The sequence below is a fragment of the Sorex fumeus genome, unplaced genomic scaffold, assembly GCF_029834395.1.
Source record: "Sorex fumeus unplaced genomic scaffold, SorFum_2.1 ptg000061l, whole genome shotgun sequence".
NCBI lineage: Eukaryota > Metazoa > Chordata > Mammalia > Eulipotyphla > Soricidae > Sorex > Sorex fumeus.
This window is the reverse complement of record NW_026606118.1, coordinates 38,960,369-38,986,584: the sequence shown is the minus strand read 5'-3', so window position 1 is coordinate 38,986,584 and position 26,216 is coordinate 38,960,369. Positions and strand designations below refer to the sequence as shown.

At 38.7% G+C, this 26,216-nt stretch overlaps 1 protein-coding gene across 5 annotated transcripts in view; it reads right to left on the bottom strand.

Moving 5' to 3' along the window:
- Positions 1-606: 606 nt before the first annotated feature.
- The window catches only part of ECHDC1 (ethylmalonyl-CoA decarboxylase 1), a 35,604-nt gene continuing 9,994 nt past the window's right edge, over positions 607-26,216 (bottom strand). For all 5 annotated transcript variants that reach the window (XM_056126101.1, XM_056126097.1, XM_056126099.1 and 2 more), the window contains exons 2-6: positions 17,511-17,723; positions 14,648-14,790; positions 7,412-7,464; positions 6,842-6,922; positions 607-1,958 (exon numbers count right to left, since the gene is read on the bottom strand). In XM_056126101.1, the coding sequence (XP_055982076.1) occupies positions 1,553-1,958; positions 6,842-6,922; positions 7,412-7,464; positions 14,648-14,790; positions 17,511-17,721 (894 nt within the window). In that variant the 5' untranslated portion in view covers positions 17,722-17,723 and the 3' untranslated portion in view covers positions 607-1,552. The remainder of the gene's footprint in view (positions 1,959-6,841; positions 6,923-7,411; positions 7,465-14,647; positions 14,791-17,510; positions 17,724-26,216) is intronic.

The window sequence follows — 26,216 nt, the reverse complement described above, 5'->3', positions numbered from 1 at the left end:
ATGAACAATGGGAGGACAGTGCTACATACAGTACAGTGCTACTTGCACAGAAGTTTGACTCCTTTATAGAGAAAAAACAGAATCATGGGAAGTATGCTACATTAAACGTGTATGATAATAAACCTACAGCCTGTGAAACTTAAATTTCATATGGTAGTAAAGACTATTTCTTTGCCTATCTCAGTAGTTATATTCTTACACTAATGTGAATTAAATCATAGGCTTATTTATAAGTAGCATCAATAGATCATAGATCATTCACTTTAAACAATATGTAAAATCTATGGCAAGGGTATGAAGTATTGAATTAATATGTAATCTAGCTAGGGGGTTCTAGATAAAAGCAACTTTGAGTTTGACTTACTAAGTTTTGCTAACTCAAGTGGGCATGTGCTTCACACAAATGAGGACATAGATTTGATCCCTGACATAACACATACGAAGTTTGGAGTTGGGAGCTCAGGTCCTGAGCTCTGAGGGTGTATGTTGGGATGGTACTAGAACTTTGGCGGTGGTTTCTATAGCACTGCAAACATCATTAAAAATAGCAATAAAAAAAATACGATTCCAAACTTAAAAACAATAGAACATACTGATAAAGCATTTATGTAAATAATTTTTAATATTTTTAGATGTGCATTGTTACAGTCGAAAAGAAAAACTATCACTACTTTGAAATTGTCTTTCTTCTGGTGACAGGTTAGAATTGGAACCTAACTTGAATCATATTTTTTTAAGTGTTACTGCGATCATAAAATTGTGAGTTACGTATTTTTGTTACATTTACTTGAAAAGGGTTATTCACTTTTCACAAAACAGAAACCCGATATCACATAAGCTGCTTCATGAGTCCCTTTGAAGACTTAGGCAGTTTTGATGTAAAATTAAACTTTGTAACTATATGGTAAATAGTACTTAATTACTCGTTTAGAAATTCCAGAGCACACAAATCGCCAGTTTATAGCAGACTCACCATATGATTATCATTGTTCATAATTCAAATGGAAAATTCTTAAAATGATCAAATTAGTAAAGCTCCAAATTTGTAGGAGGGTAGAGGAAGGAGGCATCAAGTACCATTCCCCAGGACTTACGTATTCTAGCTGAAGAAAATGACTTCTTATCCCTCACCTTGCCTCTCCATTTTTGTTCTTATAAGATTCATCATTGGTCTGAAAGTTATATATAAAATAGGATAAAATCTGTATGAAAATTAATCTTAGGAATAGACTTTGTAAACAATAGGATCTTTGGTTATAGTCTAAAAACTATAAGAATTAAGGAATTTATATTTTTTTTAAACCAAAACTTTGTAGTGACCCAAGTATACTGCAAACGAGGCAGTCAATAAGTTCGGGTATTCAGTTATCTATACCATTGTTCAGAATGGTATTCAGTCACCTATCACCATTACCATTGTTCAAATGCCTATACTGATTACCATTGCTCAGAAAGTCTAAAAGTTCAGAAAGATACTAACAGTAGACTTCAAAATCTGACATAACTGTTAATACATTTTAATTACGAGAGTTTATACTTGTATTTTTTCAAGTTATTTAAATTTTCCTCTTCTAGCAATCGCCTCTAAGTTTGCAGGTCCACCCCAAACCGTGCCTACAAGATCTCTTTCAGTCTGTAATGCCTCCTCAAAACAAAGCTGCTTGACTGACGACACAGACTTTTTCATTGCTCTGATTACTTCTGGTGGCCCTTTGGTAAATTGCTTCAGCCACTCTTGTGCCTCTTGTAGAGATTCATTTTCATCTGAAGACTGCAAGACCTCCTCGGCCATTCCTATGTTCAAAGCTTTCACTGAATCTAGTTTAAGGGCCCCACTTAAGACTTTGAGAGCTTGTCTACTGCCGATTATATTAACCAGCCGAGTAGCACCACCCCAGCTTGGTATTATCCCCATCTCCTTGTGGACAAATCTGATCTCACTCCCTTTAGTCATTAATCTGCAAAAAAGAAAAAGAAAAACTTGATTGTAACAAAGTATATATGCTTTAGTCACTAAGTACTACCTATTCATGAGCTAATCTAGATACGTCAAAACCATTGTTCAGAAAGCTTAAGTCTAGAATTCAAACTTATTACATAGTACTTAACAGTTCGTTCTAAAAAACATTTTTTGTTTTTGTTTTTACTTTGCAAACTATATTTAATTCAGAAAGCTCAAAGTTCTATCTTTCTACAGTGATTTGCAGCCTAAAATGAAACAAACAAACAAAAAAAAAACAGGGCAATTTACTAGAATTTGAGACTGTTACTTCAAATGGACAAAGCCTCTGAACACTCCCAAAAGCTTCTCCAAGAAATGAACATGTAAAAAGCTGGGATTAAGAATGTGCTCAGAAAGGGACTTTAAATTCCAGGCCTAGAAGTAAAACTGCTGGGCTTCTACGGGGAATACACTAATAATGTAGCTGAAATAGAGCAAACAGATTAACAGATGAAATTCGGAGGCACATTTAACACCAGTGAAGTTTAACTTTATAGTATGAAATTCCAGAAGAGGCAACAAGTGATTAGCATCCATCCAACTTATTCTTTTGAGGATCGTCCTGGATGCTTTGTTAGCATATATTTATGTGTCACTTCATAACTCCTCAATGTAAGGAACTTTATAACCTTTAGGACTATGAAGTACAGTAATAGTCTTGTTTTATAGTGGGGAAAATGGACAACAAATGGCCAAGCCAACATTTAATCCAAGGCCAGTTAGCTTCACTGTGTAGTACTTATAATATCACGGTATATTACAATAGTTAGCTAGAGTTGGATAGAAGCATTAAAGAAAGTTGACAGAGGACTGGAGTCGGTGAATTCCTTTTGCAGGGATTCATTTTTCCCAAACCTTGAGATTTTTGTGATTGGAACAGTTAAGAGAAAGTGGAATGATTAAGGAGCAACAAAGAAACAAGGCAAAGTACCGGACTTCACACTTGACAGTTAAATATTTGTATGCTATCAAAAGGATGCTTGTCGTGTTATGCTGCCTGTGAGTTTTTATTTCCACTATGCTTCCCTGAGAAACTTTCATTATCTTAAAACCTTAATTTGGACCAATAATATCAGAACTTTAATATTTTAAGAAAAATTACTGCTTTCAAACTTCATGGCAAAAAAAGATCTGAAGTTCAAAGTGGTTAAGCGCTCAGCTGCAGGTGGTCTGGGTCTATCAGCATCAAGAACAACAGACTCTTCTTTTGAAGCTCTGACCCTTTAAATAGAAAATTTCAGTAGAGAATTCTCACAAAAGCCTATTTATTAACCTACTGGGTCAGAGAATTTGTTTCACAGCTGTGAATTCCTACAAGAGAAAATCTGCCTCAGTATGAACAATTGTTTTTAGAAGGCAAATAACCATGGAAATAGGAGGATTCAATAAATAATTTTTCAATAGAGGAGAAAATTTAAGGAGTCTAGATCTAATGCAAAATTATGAGGGTTACTGCACAGTTATAATAGAACATCAAAAATTATTGAGGTAGACATTACTGATACTGGCTAAGAGCTACGTCTACAATACAAAAATGATTGTCAGGAGCTAGGAATCAGGTGAACATAAAAGTTACTAAAACCGTTGTTGGATAGTATGTATGTTGGATTATACAAATGATTATGACAATAAAAGTTAATCATGTACATTTGTAATTCTGCGTGAAGAGTACCATCTATACCACATGGCTGTTTTTCCTTTGCTATATTTCACAAGATGCCTTTTTGAAAAATATTTTCAAACTGAACAAATTGAGATGATCTTTTAAAAATATCTGTTGTGATCAAATCTCATATTCATTATATCGTGTCTAAGTGAATGATTATGTAATAATGTTTTGTTTGGAGGTCATACCCCGTGATGCTCTGGTACTCTCACGGCAGTATTTGGAGGCCCATGTGGTGCTGGGAATCAAACCTGTGATTCCTGCGACACATTCATAGCATGTGCTCTTAGCCCTTCTAGCTACTGCTATGGCACTCTACATTTAATACTTAGGGCTGGAGCGATAACACAGCGGGTAGGGCGTTTGCCTTGCACGCAGCCAACATGGCCGACCCGAGTTCGATTCCTCCACCCCTCTCGGAGAGCCCGGCAAGCTACCGAGAGTATTCGATATGTCAGACACAGTAACAACAAAGTCTCCAATGGAGACGTTACTGGGCCCGCTCGAGTAAATACAACCTTAAAAATCAATTAAATGTTTTATACTTTTAATAAAATTATTAATCTTCAAAACCGGGTATTCTGTTAGTAAAAGATATGGAATATTCAGGTGGTAGCCTTTCATAGAGTTTGGTCATGGTCCTCCCGTTGTTCATCGATTTGCTTGAGCGGGCCCAGTAACGTCTCCATCATGAGACTTGTTTCTGTGTTTAGCATATCGAGCACGTCACGGGTAGCTTGCCAGGCTCTGCCGTGCGGGCAAGATACTCTCGGTAGCTTGCCCAGCTCTCCGAGAGGGGTGGAGGAATCGAACTCAGGTCGGCCATATTGGCTGCGTGCAAGGCAAACGCCCTACCGCTGTGCTATCGCTCCAGCCCTCCATGAAGTTTAAAAATAAAAATTTAAATATTATAAAATAGGTAAATTTTCCAATTACCAAATATACTTCAAAATAGAAACTTTTCTGATAGACCTTACTAAATTACACATGATTTAGTTCTAGGGGAAAAAAATTTAGTTCTAGAGGTAAAATGCAATTATCTGGTACTACTGTAATGTGATTATGCTGACAGCAAAACTGGAATAAGTTCTGTTTTCTTTTGTATTACTCTGGGTTGTGTGTGTGTGTGTGTGGGGGGGGGATTATGTATGCATGTGCATGTATTTGTGTCTACAAATGTGTGTGTTATGTGCATATAAAACAAAACACTGTTCTAGTAACTACAGAAAAAAACAATGTTTCTGCTAGTGAGACAGTATAAAGTTGTCCCTAGACTTGTAGTCTTCAACCTCTGGCCCACAGACTGACACTTGTTCACAAGTATATAAAGGTTGAAAACCACTGGTCTGGGGCCAGCAGACAGTGAAGCAGTTAGGACACATGTGCTTCACCTGAGTTCAGTTCCTAGCAACACATGCTGAGCATCGCTGGGAATGACTGCCCTGCCGTGAGCACTGCCAGGTGTGAGCCTGGAGGCCCCCAGTTCCACCAAGCCCAGAAAAATGGGTCCATAAAAATAGAATATCTGCCTGGAAGCAATGTGAATATACATAGTATGTTAGAAGATAACATCAAATGAGGCCAGTATCCTCAGACATCTCATAACTAAAACTAGGACATGTGACACTTCATTTAGGGAATAAGACAAGACAAATTAGCACTGTTGAAAGACAACAGCCTCTGATCATTTTTCCTATAATTTTTGCCTAAATTTAGTCATAAACACTAACTATTCCCACAGATCAGAAAAGAACATGAAGGGTGATACAAAAGTCTTAAAAAACAAAACTGCTTAGAAATGAAACTAGACTGTAACATTAGAGTCTCTCCAAAGGCCATCTTTAATTGATAATGCACACTTATATAACTTCATTAACTGTAGTAAACATTGAATATTTTATCACATTAAAATTATGTATTTAAATTACGTATTTCACAAGTACCTAATTTCAGGTTAAAATGATAAAGGCTTTTAGTCTCTTCACAGATGTACATTTTCTAATTAGTTTCACAGCATGTTTCCTACTATAAAACAAAAACCAACAAATTCTAAACTAATGAAGAAACTAATGCAATTTGCACTGATGACAGCAGAGGGCACTATCAAGTGAGAATCCTCCAGTTCTAGTTTTCAACAGGACTAGGCTCTTTGAAAATTCTCTTAAAGTAAAGTAAGTAAAGTAATACAAAAAAATATTTTAACATCTCTATGTGAAGACAAAGTCATATATTTTGAATCGTAAACTGAAACAAACATGATTATAAAAAATACAAAATGTATTACTTTGCATCACTGTCACTGTGACTGTCCTCCGTTGCTCATGGTTTTGCTGCTCACTGATGAGAGGGCCCAGTAACAATGTGAGACTTGTTGTTACAGTGTTTGGCAAATCGAATACCTCACCAGTAGCTTGCGAGGTTTGCCATGTGAGCGAGATACTCTCAGTAGCTTGCTGGGCTCTCCGAGAGGGGCGGATGAATCGAACTTCGGTAGACCAGGACGGCCGCATGCAAGTTAAACGCCCTACCCTCTGTGCTATCGCTCCAGCCCGTACTTTGCATAGTTTACTGAATTTTTTTACACACTTTATATGGTGTCCTTTATGAAATAAAAAAAGGAACAATTTATTATGTAACTAAAAAGATATACGTTCGGGAAAATAGTTTCCCTGAGGAAGAAATGAAGGGCTTCATTTCATTAACACTGTTAGAATTCTTGATCTGTATCCTGGTTATACAGATTATCATTTTAAATCATTTATGCTGGCTTTCATTTTGCAATAAGCCATTAAACATTTTTGCTTTACATATAAAAATATCAAAAGATTAGAAAGTCTTCTTAAAATTCCATGAGTAATCAGAAGAAGCATATTTTTTTCCTTTGTTTTTGGGCCACTCCTGGTAAGCTACGGGGACCATATGGAGTGTCGGGAATTGAAACCGGTTTTTGTTGCATGCAATGCCAAATGTCCGTACCTGCTGTACTATCTCTCTGGCCTACAAGAAATACCTTCTGACATAAAAAAAAAACAGTGATAAACAGAACACATGTAAAAATATCTACTTCAAAGACAGAGGTTCTGAATCGGGTTTATGGATGAGATTTCAGGTTAAAAATTCCATAAAATAGCATATATTATGTTTATGCTAAGAGAATACAATTTTCATCTTACCTGAAATCACATGCTGTAGTAAATTCTGCTCCTCCACCCATTGCCCTTCCTTGAATAAGCGCAACACTTATTAAAGGAAGTCTATGTAATAAGGGGAAAAAAGAAAAGTGGAGTATTAATATTTTTCACTTTAGAAAGTATTTTCAAAATGAAATACTAACAAACACTAAAAAGGATAAGCTTGTTGATCATAATGGAAAACTCACTATAGTACTGGAAAAAATAGCAATTCTCTTCTAATTAACCTTATTTCACATTACCCATGTCTCTAAATACAGATAGTAATATAAACTGTTAAGATATTAAACTCCGTAATATAAATTGTCTTTTTTTGCCTTACATCTTAGCTTTAAAGTATACTTATCAAAATGAATATTAAAAATGCTTGCAAAATTTCATAAAATTTAAATTACTATTGTCTATATGAATACCGTAAGAATAAAAATAACTTGAAAATCAGTTAACATATTTTATAACTTGAAAATCAGTTCATATATTTTAACTGATATAAAAAACAACAAAAAGATATTTTTGGTTTTTTTAGAAATTGTAGTGAGAGAGAGACATTACCTCATAAATCTTGTTAAAGTATTTTGCATGAACATACACAAGGCCACGCCATCCTTAAAATAAGAAAAATAAAAAAGTTTAATACTTCAAACATTTAAGGCAAAAACAGAATTTATAGAGCAATAAAACAAATAATGTAACTTGTAAGTGAGGCTTTCATTGAAAATTATTTGCTGCTGTCTAAAATGCAAATGATGTAGTATGACATTTGATCTCTTACAACTCTTTACAAAACATCATGTAAATATTATGGCAGATATTATGGAGCAAATATTTATGGAGCCTCAGGCAACCACAAGCTAATGTCCAAACTCACAAAACAGTGCAGGGAAGCGATAAAGGAAGACCTCAAAGGGAGAAGAGCAGCAGTGCTGGCAGATGAGGCAGAAGCTGGGAAAAGCATTTGCAACACCCGCCTGTCCTTCACCAACTACAAGACCAATATGACTGCCCTACGACATCCTGATGGATCTATCACATCTTCCAGAAGGGCAATGGAAAAGATTATCCATGATTTCTACTCGGATCTCTTTGATAGCCACGTCCACCTGCCCATATACAAAATTCCGCAGGATGGATATGTCGTTCCTATTGTTCTCCCTTCCGAAATCCGACATACCATTTCATGGGTAAAGAAGTGAACAGCACCCAGCCCAGACAAGGTCAGACCTGAACACCTGAAGAACCTGCCGTCAGTCAGTACTTATCAATACACTGGCTTGGCTCTTCACACGCAACGTGTCTGAATGCAAGGTTCCGTCCCAGTGGAAAACCCGCATGACTGTACTACTGTACAAGAAAGGAAACATTCACAACATTGGCAACTAACTCCCAATCTGCCTGTTGTCTGTCGTCTACAAGCTGTTCACTCGAGTCATCCTGAATAGGATTGACAGAACACTAGATGAAGGACAACCATGCGGGCAAGCCCGGTTCCGAAAAGGATTCAGCATAATCGACCATATCCACATGGTGACCAAGCTCATTGAGATTTCTCAGGAGTTCAAGTTGCTGCTCTGTCTACCATTCACTGATTTAAAGAAGGCCTCTGATTTTGTTGAGATGGAAGTGGCGATCGAAGCCCTAGCCAAGCAGGACGTTCAAACTCAATACATTAGGATCCTCCAGGATCTCACCATTCTACAAGGAAGTGATCATCCACGTCAAGAGAGGGGTTCAGCAGGGTGATATATTTTACCAAAACTCTTCAGTGCCACCCTCGAGAACGTCATGCAATGACTGGAATGGGAAGGAATGGGAACGAAGATAGATGATCGGCAACTACATCACCTCCGCTTCACTGATGACATCGTTCTAATAACACCAAACATTAGCCAAGTGGCACAAATGCTGGCCGACCTCGACCGTCATTGTGGAAAGGTTGGACTGCAGGAAAAGATTGAATCTCACCAGGACAATGTTCAGAAGAAACAGACTTGTTCCTGACATTCCATTCGCTCTCAATGGAACAAACAACTCTGAATGCAGCAGGTATGTGTACCTAGGTCAAGAACTTAACATGACGAACAACCTGGCACCTGAGTTGCGCAGGAGGAAGAGAGTGGCTTGGAACACCTTCAAGAGAGTTGAAGAAATAGAAATAGCTAAAAGGACAAATAACCTACAGCTCCGGGCACATCTCTTCAATTCCACTTTTCTTCCTGCATTAACATACTCCTCAGAGACCTGGGCCCTACGAAAACAGGATGAGAACGCTATTTAGGTCTCCCAAAAAGGAATCAAAAAAGCTATGCTTGGAGTAACCTGCTTCACTCAAGGCAGAGAAGAAATCCGGAGCTCCGACCTCCGTCGATGGTTAAGAATCAGGGATGCTGTGTCGTTTGCGAAGGCGTCGAAAATAAGATGGGCTGGACATGTAGTGTGATTTGGAGATGATTGATGGACTAGAGCCTTTACTGACATTCCAACAGATGTCAAAAGAATGTGTGGCTGCCCACCTACGAGATGGTCAGACTTCTTCGTCAAGAACCTGAATGAACGGTTTGAGGTTCTTCGTGTCCCTGGAGTGAGCAGACACCATTGGGCTACACTAGCACGTGACAGGGATGAATGGAGACGTTACTGGTGCCTGCACGAGCAAATCAATGAGTAACAGGATGTCATATGATCAAGTAATCAAATGATGGCAAATATTATGCTGTGGAAATATAATCCCAGTATATATTATTCCAGCGTATAATTATTCCTAGTATATAATTCTACATAGGTTATTTCCCCAGACTACTGAGGTTCTCATCTTGGTAGCTACACAAATTGCAAACTCTTTAAATATGTTTCTTATAAGTATTTCAAACTCTGGAGCCTGATAAATGGCTGAAAGGGCTGGAGCACATGCTTTTCGTTCTACTCGAATTTTTGGTTTGATCCCCAATACCATATGATCCTCCAAGCAACACAGGAGCAAGCCCAGAATGAAAAGTAGAGAGTACCTCCCCTGCCCAATCTGGGTTCGGCACCAAAACAAAAGTTTTCTTTTTAAACTATCTAATTTCTTTTACCTCTTCAACATACTTTGCACCTTTCTGCCTGATAAAACTTCCTATCCAGTGATGATATCATATTGCAAAAGAATACAACCTTAACTGATGTCAAATTATGTTACCAGATTTACGGATGACTATGCCCCTAAAATACCCTAACTTTGGTCAAAATCTTACCATTCTTCTAACACCTTACACTTGTTGTTCTTGTATCTTTGCTCCATTGCCCTCTCTATTTGAAATAAACTATACTTTGACTTAAAGAAAGGCTCATATCAAGTATTTTCCATCAAGATATGGAAAACTCCTGCACGATAGTTTTCTCCTGTTTTACTTTAATTTTTTATTATAATATCACTTTAACTTTTTATTATAACTTAGTTGTAGTACTTGCAATCTCTCTTACAAGGATTGTATTTAGTTCACTATTAAATAATCTGCACAAGAAAGGGGCGACCTATAAAAAATACTAAAAATACTGTAGAGATTTCTCAAATAAGAATAGAGATCACATATGACCCTGGAACTAGAATTCCACTTCTTGCATCAGTCCCCTCAAATACACACATACACACACAAACAAACACACACAATTAAAAAAGATTCACACACTATGATCATTGAAGCACTTAATATGTAACTATTTGGAAACAAATATCCAATGATAGAAGAAGTTTTAGCATATATACACAATGAAATATCATGAAGTTATAAGATGAATTGATTCAATTTGCTGTAACTTGGAGAGAAAGGATGTCACATAAAGTGAAATACAAGGGAAAAGGATAGAGGATGACCTCAATTATCTGTGGTATGCAGAGAAGTACCACATGGAAAATGGACAGTATCAAATGACACCAAAGTCTTCAAAATTTTGTTCTTCAGACTGAGATTGCCCAACAGGGGTTGTGGGGCTGGGGTGTGGCAGGGGAGGAGAGTAGAGAGGTGAATGGGCATCATGTAGAAGACTAGAAATGATACGTCATTGGTAGCTGGTCCTGGGCACTTGGTGGTGCTCAGGTGTGGTAACTGCATACATCAATCTTATAAGCATTCATATTACTGTCATCTTGTTAAACTCTAATAATAAAAATGTTTTAAAAAAGAAAAGTCAATGAGAAAAATAAACCCCTACTTGTGATGGAATAAGCTGGGGAAAAGGAACCAAAAGAAAAGTTAGACCTGCATCGACAGTGAAATACATAAACTGGAAGCTTGGAAGTACCAAAAGAAAAAAAATGTTTTCAGAACTACTAGTTTTAGACATATTTTCATGTCTATAATGATACTCTAAGACACAAACTCTCTTTCCAACTCTTCCCAGTACCACACTGGTAAGAATCAGTGTTCAACTTATTGAAAAAAGAAAATATTAACTTAATATTTACTCTAAGTTACATTCATGCTGAGTGAAAAAAATGCCGGGCCTGGAAAAATACCATCCTAGATCCATAAGTGAGCAAAGCTTTCTTTCTAAGTACTGATGTATACATTTAACTATTTCCTTATAATATATGGAAAGACAGAAAAAAAAAGTGTGTCCATAAATTAAGGACTGAAATGGAAGTATACAATGATAGTGGCAAAATCTAAGAAGTCAAGCCAGAACCCTGAAATCACTGCAGTTTATGTTAAATAAAATCACATTCAAGTGTGAGCCACCAGTGATACACACCAGTATTCACATTTAAATAATAAAGAGAAAGTACAATAGATTTGCAGAAAGGAAAAAGAATTGGCATGGGGGTATGGGGGTGAAGGACGGACAGGGGTGTTGAGGAAAGATATCATCAAGCTGAATTGCTTACAAAGGTTTCCAAAATGCCAAATTTTTCCTTAGGACATAACCTTGACTAGCAAAGCCTGCAGAATACTACAGACTTAATTTTTTTCATCACTTAAAAACTAAAATTGTATTTTAATTATTTGTTTTCTGAAAAGAGTTTGCCTGCAGTTTATAGAAAGTTTAAGGTACCAAATTCAAGTTAAAAAAAAACACTCATTAGATTTCTTCCTATTTTATATTTTATAATTTTGGGGGGGACAATGTTACTACTATGCAAATCAATCTCCAAAACTTGTAAGGAAAGGTTTAAGTGATTAACAAAAGATAATTCAAGCTCATTTCCTGCTCATTAAATAAAGGATAACTAAAGGAAACCAGCCACCCACCCACCCCCACCAACTTTTATTTCACCATTGTGATTTACAATATTCTTAACAGCAGTGCTTTGGGCATACCTTCCCCAACACTACACCCACCATCAGCAAGCCATCAGAGCCCCACTGTCCCCAAGTATGCTCCCATTCACTGTCTACCCCCCCACCCCCCCCCTCCCCCCAACCCGTGGCTGCCTCTTTTCAAACTCAGTTCTGTATACCTGCCCTCAGGGGCTGTTACCATTGGCCATTTTTTACTTCTCTTACTAATTCTCTGAATTCCACATATGAGAGACCATTCAATCTGAGAGACCATTTCTCTCCCTTTGACTTCACTCAGCATGATACTCTCCAGTTTCATCCATGTAACAGAAAACTACATGATCTCCTTATTTTCTTATAGCTGAGTGTATTTCGTTATGTATACATGCCACAATTTTTTTTATCCATTCCTCTGTCTTAGGCACGGAGGCCATTTCCAGATCTTGACTATGTGAATAAAAAGCACAGCAATGAATATAGAAAAGCAAATATCTTTGTGAAACATCTGTTTTAGGCTTCTGACATAGACACCAAGAATGGAATTGCTGGATCACATGGAAGTTAAATGCCTAATTTTTAAGGAAGTCTATATAATATTGTTTTCTATAGAGCTGAACTAGATGACTAATCTAATAGTGGATAGGAATTCCTTTTTCCCTGCATTTCTTCTAGCACTTAAGGGATCAACTACATTAAAAAAAAATAGCTGAGCCATGGAAACCAGAATGATAGTACAGAGGGTAGGGCACTTGCCTTACACATGGCATACCCAGTGTCAATTCTGGGCACCCCATATGGGCTCCCAAGCACTGCCAGTAGTGATCTCCAAGCACAGAGCCAGAAGTAAGCCCTAAGAACTGCCAGGTGTAGACCAAAAAAAAAAAAAAAAGACAAAAATTTATCTAAACACTTGGTCACAAATCTGCCAAATCAGTGCTCTGATTTACCAAATTAGGAATCACTCCTCATATGTTTACACAAAAAGAAATCATGCATTATATACAGTGACGTGAGTGATAGCACAGTGGGTAAGGCGTTTGCCTTGCGAGCAGCCAGCCTGGCCGAGCCAGGTTCGATTCCTCAGCCCCTCTCGGAGAGCCTGGCAAGCTACTGAGAGTATTTCGCTGGCACGGCAAAGCCTGGCAAGCTACCCATGACGTATTCGGTATGCCAAACACAGTAACAACAAGTCTCACAATGGAGACGTTACTGGGCCCGCTCGAGCAAATCGATGAACAATGGGAGGACAGTGCTACAGTGCTACAGATGTGAGTTGCAGAATGTCAGTAAGAAATTATTACCCACAGATACCATACATCTAAAAAAGCAAAAAAATATCATCTTTTCTTTTTCTTTTCATTTCTCTCTTTTTTAAACCTAGAAGAATATGGGTAGAGAGATAAACAAATTCAAGGAAAATAGATTTTAGGATGAATGATAAAATGATTAGGATTTCTTTTCTATCAGGATAATGTTTCTTTTCTATCAGGATAATGTTTTTCCATTGTTACCATTTTCCATTGTTACCATTTACATCTTTTTATGACATCTTATTATCTCATTCCTACTTTGGACAAACTTGCAGGCTATCTAATGTAGCCTGCCCACAGAGCAGAGTTTGGCAAACTCCCTGTGGCTTACCAAATATGCCAAATACCAGTAACAATGATGGGTCTCATTCTCCTAAAGAGCCTTGAATATAATCTCAGGGTTAGGATGAAAGAGACGTTACTGGGGCCTGCTCGAGGCAATCGACAAATAACAGGATGATGAAATGAAATGAAAAAAAATGACCATTTACTAAAGCCTATTATATATCAGAGCAATACTAAGCCTCTCAAATAACATAGCTTATCATTATATGCTAAGGGAGAATTCAAATTCTGGGCAGAAAGGTAGTGCAAAGGATGGAAGTACAAGAAGACCCAGGTTTGATCCCCTTTCCCTTACTTCCCAAAGTACCACAGAAGTGACCCCCTTATCAACTCTGCCAGAATCCTGAGCATTACAGGGTTTGGCCCCAAAACAAATGAATATTTTTTTCTTAAAAATTTTCTAAAAAGGGCGCTGGAGCGATAGTATAGTGGGTAGGGTGTTTGCCTTGCACGCGGCCGACCAGGGTTCGATCCCCAGCATCCCATATGGTCCTCCAAGCAACAGGAGTAATTTCTGAGTGCAGAGCCAGGAGTAACCCATGAGCATCACTGGATGTGACCCCAAAGCAACCAAAAAAAAATTTCTAAAAAAATTCAAATCTTAGTGACTCTAATAGTCAACTCCAGTTATTGTTAACATTCTTCTCTCTCTCTCTCTCTCTCTCTCTCTCTCTCTCTCTCTCTCTCTCTCTCTCTCTCTCTCTCTCTTTCCACTGGTACTTCACACTACTATGCCCTAATTTTAATGTAAAAATTAAAAACTGTCACTTTGAAGGCCATAAAGGCTGTTATCAGAATAACCACATAAATAAAATATAAACTAAAGAATTACATGTACTGAGTAACCATACAGAATTCAGCAGTCAAGCAACACTTGCCTCTGGAGTGCCTAGTGCCTTCACGGCATTCAGATCAGATCCCGAGGAGAACGTATTTTTTGCTCCACGGACAATGACTCCTTTCCCTTCTTTCCAGTTTTCGAGCTCAATCACTTTTTCCAGAAGTTGTAACATCATTACACCTAACAGAAAAGAGAAAGGGCAATCAGACACACATACACTATTAGTAAAGTAAAAATAATTTAGAAGCTGGTGGGCAAAACAAGACACTTAGGTTACATATTTTATAAATATTTACTGTCTACCAAGTGTTTATTGTACTGGTGCCATAGGGTAGATTTCAAATGCAACTGAAGATTATCTTTTACCCCCATGATACACATAACTGACAGAGATGACCAAAACCACTTTGACATACTAGTGCTGGGTAGTGAGCACGGTTTTGCTTTTATCCAGACATAATGCCATAATTAGAATTTAATCTTTGATTCCCGCCCCCCCTCCCCAAATGACCTTATATACAAGAAAAAAAAAAGGCCTCTAGGACTTAATCATAAAATTCTCATAAACCAAGAGTCTTGTCTTGGACTCTTGCCTTATACAAGCAAAACATAGCAGTACCTAAACATTAAGAAAGGGTCAACAAATTGCCAAATGCTGTATTTTCAATGATTATTGTAATTACGTGGTTAAAACGAATGAATGGGGGCCTAAGTGATAGTACAGTAGATAGGGTGCTTGCCATGCATATGACCACTTTTGGTTTGATCCCCAGAACCCAATATGGTCCCCTATGCATCCTGGGTTTTTTTTTAATTTTGGGTTTTTTATTTTATATTTGGACTACATGTGGCTCTGCTCAGGGATACTCCGGACTCTGCACTCAAGGATCATTCCTGGTGATCCAATGATAGGACTGCGCGGCAATAGCACAGCAGGTAGGGCATTTTCTTGCACGTGGCCAACCCGGGTTCGATTCCTCTGTCCCTCTCGGAGAGCCCGGTAAGCTACCAAGAGTATATTGCCCGCACAGCAAGCTTCCCGTGGCATATTCGATATGCCAAAAACAGTAACAACAAGTCTCATGATGGAGATGTTACTGGTGCCTGCTTGAGCAAATCAATGAACAACGGGAGGTCGGTGCTACAATGATGAGACTGGAAAGATAAGTAAGACGGGGTTAAGTTACATACACCTTGTGGGCAGTTGACCATCCCCGCGCTTTACTGGGTACAGTCCTGGAAGTCACCGAGTACCACTAGGTAGTGGCTCTGGGGGCCCACAAGCACTGCCAGCGTGGCCTGGGTAGTGCCCAGCATGTCAGGGCCCCCAAAGCACCTCGTCCTTGGGTACTTGGCACTCACACTGGAACACCAGGCAGCTGGCAAAGAATCACTGGGTGGGGCTCCCAGGATTCCTTGGTACCTCCTGTGATGGCACCCCCCCCACACACCAAAAAAAAATAATAATGACGTAAAGTAAGGACAGCCTTATTTCAATTCACAGGGGGGAAATTAAGCTAATTGTTTTTTTTTTTATGGACAGATTTTTCCTCTCTAGTTTTTTATTTTGTGTTTTGTTTCACAGCCACAATTGGTGGTGCACTACTCTCTATGCTAGCTTGGTGTGAAGGGGTCACTCCTGGCAGTACCCAAAGGATCAGCAGTGCCAGTTCAAACCTAGGCCTCCAGCATGCAACGGAAGTGCTTAGCCTATTGAGCTCTCTCTCTCTCCGCCTCCTCTCTAGTTTTAAAAAATAGCTCTCAAACCTCCTTCATCTTGCCTGCTGATGACACTGGCTTAACACAAGTTAATAAATTCCAATGAGAAAAAATACTCAAGATTAATCTGAGTTACTTTTCCATCAACATCTGAATACATGCTTTTTTATCACTAAAATGCTGACTAAAAAATATTAATTAAAAATGTTGGCAGTACTGGGAATGTACTCTGGGAGTGCAAAAACAAAACAGACGGCAGAAATGCCATCTGCACTTCTATCTTTATTACAGTACTCTTCACAATAGGCAAAAGCTGGAAACAAACTGAATGCCCAAGAACAGACAACTGGTTAAAGAAACTGGTACATCCACACAATGGAATAGTATGCAGCTGTTAGGAAAAATAAAGTCACAAAATTTGCTTATAAATGGATAAACATGAAGAGTATCATACTGAGTGAAATGCGTCAGAAGGAGAGGGACAGACATAGGATGATTGTACTCATTTGTGGGATATAAAAAACACAGTATGAGACTATTACCCATGGACAATAGAAATGAGGGACAGAAGGACTGGCCCACTGTTGGAAGCTTGTCACAAGTGAAGGCATGGTAGAGAAGAAAATTCGAGGAAATTAGGATAGGGAAGGGACCACTATGACAATGACAATTGGAAATGATCAATCTGACAAGAATTGAGTGCTAAAAGTAGGTAAAGGGATATACATGATAATCTTACTGTACCTGTACCACAAACCACAGAGACCAAAAGGAGAGAGAGAGAGAGAGAGAGAGAGAGAGAGAGAGAGAGAGAGAGAGAGAGAGAGAGAAGAGAGAGAGAGAGAAAGGAGAGAGGAGAAAGAGAAGAAAAGTGTCTGTCATAGGGACAGAGTGGAGTAGGGAGTAGGAGGGAAATTTGGGACACTGTTGGTGGGAAATGTACACTGGTGAAGGAATGGGTGCTGGAATATTGTATGACTGAAACCCAATCAGGGCAAATTTGTAACTGTTTATCTCATGGTGATTTAATAAAACTTTTTTCAAATGTAGATAATTTGTGTGACTTCTTTGTGTGATTCTTTTTCCTCTATAAATTCTGTCACCAGAGTAAGAAAAATCACGTAACAGTCGATTAGATTTTTGTGTCGTTCTTTACCTAGCAGAAGAAATACATACAATACCTGAGAAAGCGTTCATTTTACTTGGATTATTCAGAGTAAGAATGCCAATGCCATCCTCTTCTTTCTGAAGGTCAACAGATCCACCAGGAAACTGCATTAGCTTTTTTTTAACTTCTTCCTCATGGAAGCCATGAGATGTATTATAAAGTGCTGACTGGTGTAGCAATTTTGTCCTGACAGTTAGGGATGATGTCTTCAAAAGACTTGCCATTTCTGGAAAAGATAATAAGTATGCAATAGTCCAAATGAAAAGACACTCACTTTCCTAATATTTTAGTGACTGGCTTTAGTGAGAGACCTTTCTAGTTCATTGGGAGTACCCTCATCCTGCAAGTCTTTATGGGGCCAAAGAGATGAGAGATTAAGGCACTTGTCACGTATGCAGTCAATCCCCGATTCAATTCCTGGCAACTCAGGTAGTCCCCCAAACCTAAAAGCAGTCTCCAAAAGGGAATGCTACAAGAACAATTCCTTTCCCAAATAAGCTTTCTTAGCATCATTTTTACCTCCTGCAATGCTTTCCTAGAAAAAGACTGGGAAAATCCTAAAGAAAATGGGCAAAAAAAGAATGTGGTTTTTTGTTCCAGAGAGTTAAGTCACTTGTCTTATTTTATATAAACATCCTGGGTAGTACCATCTCTGCCATAGGCTTTCCTTTCTCCATCATCAAAGAAATATATACATCATAAGTTACAGTTCAATAAATTTTCACTGACAAACACATCTAAGTAAATAGCACCCAGATCAAGCAACAGAGCCTGAATATCGGAAGTCCATTGTGTGACCTTTTCCTAGTCACAAATCTAAATAAGGATAACAACTACCTTGACCTGTAAGAGCAGCCTGAATTTTATATACATTAAATAACAAATATCCTTTTGTGTCTGGTTTATAATACTTTATATATTGCAAATTGAGTTTATAACACTCATTACTGCTATAATATATATGTGAGAATTCAATTAAATTCTCATTACAGTTGTTTATATGAAATATTTCTGTTCTAAAGTAAAATTTTGGGGTGTTTTCATTTGAGGGAATTACAAGAGCTACCGTAAACTTTAGTTTTTGGGGGGTTACATCTGGCAGTGCTCAGGACTTTCTTCTGGCTGAGCTTAGGATCACTCCCAGCAGGCCTCGGGGGACCATATAGGGTGTTAAAGATCAAACCAAGGTTGGCTACATGCAAAGCAAGCATCAGACCATCTGTACTACTGCTCTGGTCCCTGATATACATTCTTGTGTATGTTTTGGGTAAGTATTTATTTAATTCCTTGGTCATTTATCTGAAAGAATTTACTGAGTAGCCAACTTACTCTGTTAAACATGCCTTTCACTTTTAATTCTCTCTCAGTCACAAAGACACTTTCCCAAGGTCACACAATCACTTTCCCAGTATACTACCAGTCATAACAACATATTCCTTTGTTCAACTTTAAAAGATTATTACAAATTCACTGCAAAAATTCCAAAATGTTCCAAAACTATAAGATAAAATAATGTAATGTCCCTCAATTATAATAAATATTACCACTCTTCATATTTTTTGTTTTTTAAAAAATTTTAATTTCTATAATTTTATAATGCACAAAAGTAGAGAAAGTAGCACAGCATAGTATCAGTTATTGTCTGTATTTTTATAATCTCATCTCCCCTAATTCCTACCTCTCAAAGACATATACGACCCATTGACACTTTCCTTGAGTAATTTTTTAAAAAAAAGGCATAGGGTAAACAAAGCTGAGATCCCGGCCTAGTGGCAGTCCAACTAAAGACACATCTATCTGAAGCCCTGCCTAAAAAATAGTAAAACTCAAAACCTTGGTTTGAACCCAGAAATTATGAAACAAAGAGATAGTTCTTTGCACTATGGAACTTAGACAGTAAATCTGTTCTTAGAAATACTGCATCAGAGGAGCCATCCACCATTTCATCTCCCTTGTCAGGACCCATCAGAAAAGAAAGGGAGGCCGTAGGCCACCAAGCCTGGCTCTAGCCCAGTCCCAATAATATCAGCAGTGTCTTGACCAGAGGCCTTTTAGGATCAGTACTCAAGAGCCACCTCCATTCTGTTTGCCCAGGATAGGTCACTGCACAGCGCGTTGCCACTAGCACGCTCACATTACTGCACTTCCTCAAATCTCACTGTGAGTATACAATGACAACGTAACTCTGGCCACAGAACAACAACCTGGCCGCACAATAACAGACAAGAAACATCTCTAGACTGCAAAAGACACAATGGGAAAGCAACGCAGAATCCCACCACGCTTAGTGTGGAAGAATGTTATCCTGAAGCCTCAACCATAATAACCAGTTACTTAACCTCTTTGATAAGGAATTTAGAGACGAAATGACGAGGGTGTTTAAGGAACTCAATGGAACATATAGCAAATAAAATACAAGCAAATTATGAGAGCAATGAGAAAAATACAAGCAGAAATGACAGAACTAAAGAGTTTAGTATGTGAAAATGAAAAACTCATGGGAAGATCTCAGCAGCAGAGTAACAGCAGCTGAGGACAGATCAGTGAGCTCCAAGACAAGGTACAAAAAAACCTCCAAACAGCAAAAGATGCAAAACATCCACGTAATAAATGAAAAGCAGACAAGAGAACTATGGCACAAATCCAAGAGGAACAACATAAAAGTCATCGGGGGTTCCAGGTGACCTGGAAGGAAATTCCATTAAAGAAGCAATAGTCAAAGAAATAATAACTGAGAAATATCCAGAGTTGAAGAGTGTATGCGCCCAGACTCAAGAGGGCCAAAGGGGACTAGCTAAAAAAGACTTAATTTTAAAAAACCCTAAGTCACATTCTTTATCAGAATGATTAAAAACCATAGATAGAATACCAAAAGTATCAAGTTAAACAAAGGAAATTACAGCAATTTTATTAAACGACATCCTGCAGACCCAAAGATAATGGGGAAATAATAGTAAACCCTTAATGGAATGAACACCTCACCAAGAATACCCACCCAGCCACACTCTCATTCAGATATCAAGGAACGATACACAGCTTCTCAGATAAACAACAGCTCAAGAACTTGATAGACTCAAAACCAATCTTACAAGAACCTTACAAAAACTTAACCAAGACAAATGTCACAAACATGCCAAACTTCTACAGGAAAATAGCACAAAAAAAAAATTTCCTGATAATAATTTCATTCAATGTGACAGGTCTAAATGTATCAATTAAGAGGAACAGAGTGGAAAGATGGATTCAAAAACTGAATCAAACCTTCTACTGCCTATAAAAAACACATTTTCAGAGTTAGGACAAACATAGACTCAAAGTCAAAGGTTAGAAGACAATATTTCAAGCAAACAATCCCCACAGAAAGGCTGGTATGCCCATACTGGTATCAGACAAAATTGACCTCAGGTAGCTTAAACAAATTAAAAAGACAAAGAGGGGGCTGGAGCGATAGCACAGCCGGTAGGGCATTTGCCTTGCACGCGGCTGACCCGGGTTCGATTCCCAGCATCCCAATATGGTCCCCTGAGCACCGCCAGGAGTAATTCCTGAGTGCATGAGCCAGGAGTAACCCCCGTGCATCGCCAGATGTGACCCAAAAAGAAAAAAAAAAGACAGAAAGGGTTATTTCTTAATGATCAAGTGATATATATATCAGGAAGCACTCATACTTCTAAATAGGTATGTATCCAATGAGGAAATATTATATTATTTTATATTAGGGGCTGGAGTGATAGCACAGCGGTAGGGCGTTTGCCTTGCACGCAGTCAGCCCGACTGAGCCGGGTTCGATTCCTCTGCCCCTCTTGGAGAGCCTGGCAAGCTACCGAGAGTATTCAGTATGCCAAACACAGTAACAAGAAGTCTCACAATGGAAACGTTACTGGGCCCGCTCAAGCAAATCGATGAACAATGGGAGGACAGTGTTTCTTTCTTTTTCTTTATATTAGGGAGTACAATATTAGAACAACTGCTAAGAAATGAACTTAGACCTCTTCCTAACACCTTGTACAAAAGTTCAATCAAACGAATTAAAGACCTAGATATCCATAAGGTACATAAAGGAAAATGTAAGCAGAACTCTCCATGAACTGAAGCTAGAGCATCTTAAAGAATGAAATGCCATTGACCAAACAAGTGGAAGCAAAGATAAACAAATGAGACTACATTAAATTAAGAATCTTCTTTATCTCAAAGGAACCAGGAACTAAGAAGACAAAGAGCCCACAGATTGGGAGAAATTATATGCCCACCACTCATCTGATAAAGCACTAATATCCAACATATATAAAGCACACTGGTAGAATTTTACAATTAAAAAAAAATTCAACCCCATCAAAAATTGGGGATGAGAGGAACAGAAACTTATTCAAGGAAGAAATACAAATGGCCAAAAGGCATATTTTAAAAATGCTCAAAATGCTCTTTACCACTAATCATCAGAAAAATGCAAGTCAAAACAACAGTGAGGCTCTTCTTCATCCCCCAAGCTGTGCTGGTCGTCTCCCAAACCCAGGGACAGAATGGGAAACTACCCATCCCTTCGTGTGGTGAAACATTGTCAAACCATCCCATAGGAATTTAAAGATCCAATAGGAATGAATATATATGTGTATGAATATATATATGTGTATATATATACATCCACATATATGTGAATATATACATACATATAACCACCAATTTTTTTCCCAAAGTAATGAGCGGCAGCTTCCTCCACCTCACCCCCAACCCGGCTTCTACAATACTTGCTCCTCGCTTTTGAGGACATTGGAATGAACTGGATGAGAGGATAATTTTTTAATATATCTTGAGTTTTTAAAAAATGTGCCTATGTTCCAGCCACACGTGCTAGGTGAAAAGGAAGCTCAGATGGAGAAGAGAGCACCAAATAAAGGGTGTTGTGAGGACCCTCCCAGGGCGGGAGAAGCATGCTGAGAGTGGTCTACAGACCAAACATGATTGCCACTCAATGCCTCTCTTGCAAAACACAGTACCCAAAAGAAGAAAGAGAGAACAAGGGAGAATGCCCTGCCAGAGGCGGGTGAGACGGGGGGGGAGGGATGCTGGGACTCATGGTGGTGGAGGATGGGCACTGGTGGAGGGATGGGTACTTGATCATTGTATAACTGAAACCCAAGCACAAAAATTTATAAGTCTATAACTGTACTCATGGTGTTTCACTAAAAGTAAAAGTAAAGTAAAGGCCCTCCCATTAATCGTAGATTTGCTCGAGCGGGCCCAGTAACGTCTCCATTGGAGACTTTGCTGTTACTGTGTCTGGCATATCGACTACTCTCGGTAGCTTGCCGGGCTCTCCGAGAGGGGCGGAGGAATCAAACTCGGGTCGGCCATGTTGGCTGCGTGCAAGGCAGACGCCCTACCCGGTTCACTAATAAAAAAAAAAAAAGAAGATAAATTAAAAAAAATGTGCCTATGTTTATAGCACCATGGAGATCTTGTAAAATTTTATATGAATTAATAAATATTCACCTCTGACTATGGGAAAAAAAACAACAGTGAGGTATCACCTCTATCAAGAAATCTGGAACTCATCACAAAGAACAACCAGTGTTGGTGTGGATGAAAGGAAAAATGGGCCCTCATTCACTGCTAGAGGGAATGTTAACTGCTCCGACCTTTCCAGAAAACATATGGACATTTCTCAAAAACTGAGCTTCCAAATAAATGACTCAGAAATGACTCTTGGGAATATACTCTAAGACCCCCAAAAAACAATTCAGAAAAGACATCTGTACCCCTATGTTCTTTGCAGCACTATTCATAAGAGCCAAAATCTGGAAACAATCCAAGTGTCTAAAAACAAATGACTGGATTAAGAAGGTATGGTATGGGCTGGAGCGATAGCACAGCGGGTAGGGCGTTTGCCTTGCACGCGGCTGACCCGGGTTCGGTTCCCAGCATCCCATATGGTCCCCCGAGCACCGCCAGGAGTAATTCCTGAGTGCAAAGCCAGGAGTAACCCCTGTACATCGCCGGGTGTGACCCAAAAAGCAAAAAAAAAAAAAAAAAGCAAAAGAAGGTATGGTATATAGACACAATGGAATACTACACAGTCATCAGAACAGATGAAGTCATAAAGTTTACCTGATACATGGATGGATCTGAAGAGTATCATGATGCGTGAAATGCCTAAGAGTATCATGCTGTCTGTCACGGAGGGGCAGACTACACAGAATGATCTCACACATTTGTGGGATATAAAGACACTGTAGGAGAGTAACATCCGAAGACAATAGAAACAAAGGGCAGGGAAACTGGTCCTTTGTAGAATACCTGCCACAGAGTGTGGAAGAAAGAGAAGTGATCATTAAGACAATGATAAGGGGAAGTGGTCAATTTGGATGAGAACTGGGTGCTGAAGGAGGTAAAGTGATGTGTATGATACACTTTCAGGAACAGTATTGGAAGTCACAGTGCCTTAAAGGAAAAGAGAAAAAGGGGGAAGTGCCTGCCATAGAGGCAGGCTGAGGGGGTGGAAGAGAAACTGGTGACATTGGTGGAGGGAAGGGGACATTGGTGAAGAGACTGGTGCTGGAACACTGTATGACTAAAACTCAAATCATGAATAATTTTGTAACCTGGTAATTCAGGGAGGAAGGGAAGGAGGAAGATGACATCAGTCAATACAGAGGGTAAATTCTAACAATAGCTAGGATTATTCCGACAAGATTAAAATGTCAAAAATACTTCTTAGAAGCAAATTCTTTTGGACTTATATCAATTCTTTCTTAAAACTTAACGTCAAATATGATAAAGAACCTCTATTTTAAGTTGCAATAGATCGAAGCAATGTCTCCCCATTATCGAATAAAAATGACCAGAAATTAAGAAATTTAGTAGCAAAATAAAAAAATCATAAGTGATGGCTTTCTCTGCGCAAGCACCCCAGGAATCCTCTAGGACCATGGGACGACAGCATCCCTAAGCCTCTTTCTCTTAGTCCCCAATGCTGTGCCGGTATTCTTTCCCTCCCAGCTAGTACCCCCATACACACCAGATACCAGTGGGGGGCGTGGCCTTTTCAAAGTGGGCGTGGCTTCTGTAGAAGTGTGTGTGGCCTAATTTCAGGCTGGCAGACGCTCACACTGCTGTAAGTTGTTTAGTCATACCAAGAAATCTAGTATAACATCTCAGTCCCCATACCTCCACAACAACATGAAGAAACAACGCAAATCCCCACCACGTAGGGAGGATGGTGAAAAAAGTCCAGAAGCCTCAATAGATGCTACTCACCTAAAGGACCTCTCTGAGAAAGAATTCAGATATAAAGTAATGAAGATGTTCAATGAACTCAATGAAACAGTCAGACAGATATCCAGTAACATGGATATCTATCCTTATAGCAGCCCCTATAAGAATAGATATATAGGGAGAAGAAGAGAGAAATAATTGAGAAATTACAGGAAGAAATGAGAGCAGAAATTGGAAAACTACACACAGAAATGTCACGAATAAAAGATTCGGTAGATGAAATAAAAAACTCAGTCTGTGCCCTCAACTGAAGAATGACCACAGCTGAAGACAGAATCTGTGAGCTGGAAAATCAGCTGCACCAAGCCAACAGGCAACAACAAACAATGGCAAGAGACCTCAAAATAGATCTAGAGCGAATCAGAGTCTTAGGGGATGATTCCAAGAGGAACAACATTAGAATCATTGGAGTACCAGAACTCAGGGAAACAATCCAATGAAAAAGCCACAGTTAAACTGAAAAATTGCTGAAAAATTCCCAGAGCTGGACAATGCAGCCATTCAGATTCAAAGAGCTCAAAGGGTGCCAACTAAAAGAGACCCTAACAAAAACACTCCAAGACATATCATAGTTAGAACAATGGATGCCATGGATAGAGACACAATACTGCAAGCAGCAAGGTCAAAGAAGGAAATCACACACAAAGGAGCACCCCTTAGATTCACAGCAGACCTTTCAGAGGAAACCCTCCAAGACTGAAGGCAATGGTGGGATACAGTGAAAAAACTCACAGAAATGAATGTTTCACCAAGAATACTTTATCCGGCTAAACTCTCACTCAAACTCAAAGGAATGGTACACTATTTCCTAGATAAACAGCAGCTCAGGAACTTCATAGACTCAAAACCAAACCTAAAAGAAAGGCTAAAGGGGCTACTATAAGAATAGACAAACCTTACAAGCACAACAAACCCTTACAGAAAGAGGACACAAAACCCCATAACAATAATCTCTCTCAACGTCAACAGTCTAAATTCACCAATTAAGAGACATACAGTGACAAAATGGATTCAGAGACAGAACCCAACTTTCTGCTGCCTACAAGAAACTCATCTCAACAGTCAGAGCAAACACAGACTCAAAGTCAAAAGATGAAAAACAATCCTGCAAGCAAGCAGCCCCCTCAAAAAAGTAGGGGTGGCCATACTAGTTTCCGACAACATCAATTTCAGGTTGAAAAAGATTAGAAGGAATAGCAAGGGCTATTTTCTATTCATCAGGGATATGTACAACAGGAAGAAATCACACTCTTAAATGTATAGCACCTAATGAGGGAACAGATAAATATTTAAAACAAGTGCTAACATGTTAAGGGGGACAATGCTAGCAACACAATAATAGTTGGAGACTTCAACATCGCCTTATCATATTGATAGATCAACAAGAACAAAACTCAGCAAGGAAACATTGGCTTTGAAAGAAGAAATAGAAGAGAGAGGGCTTATA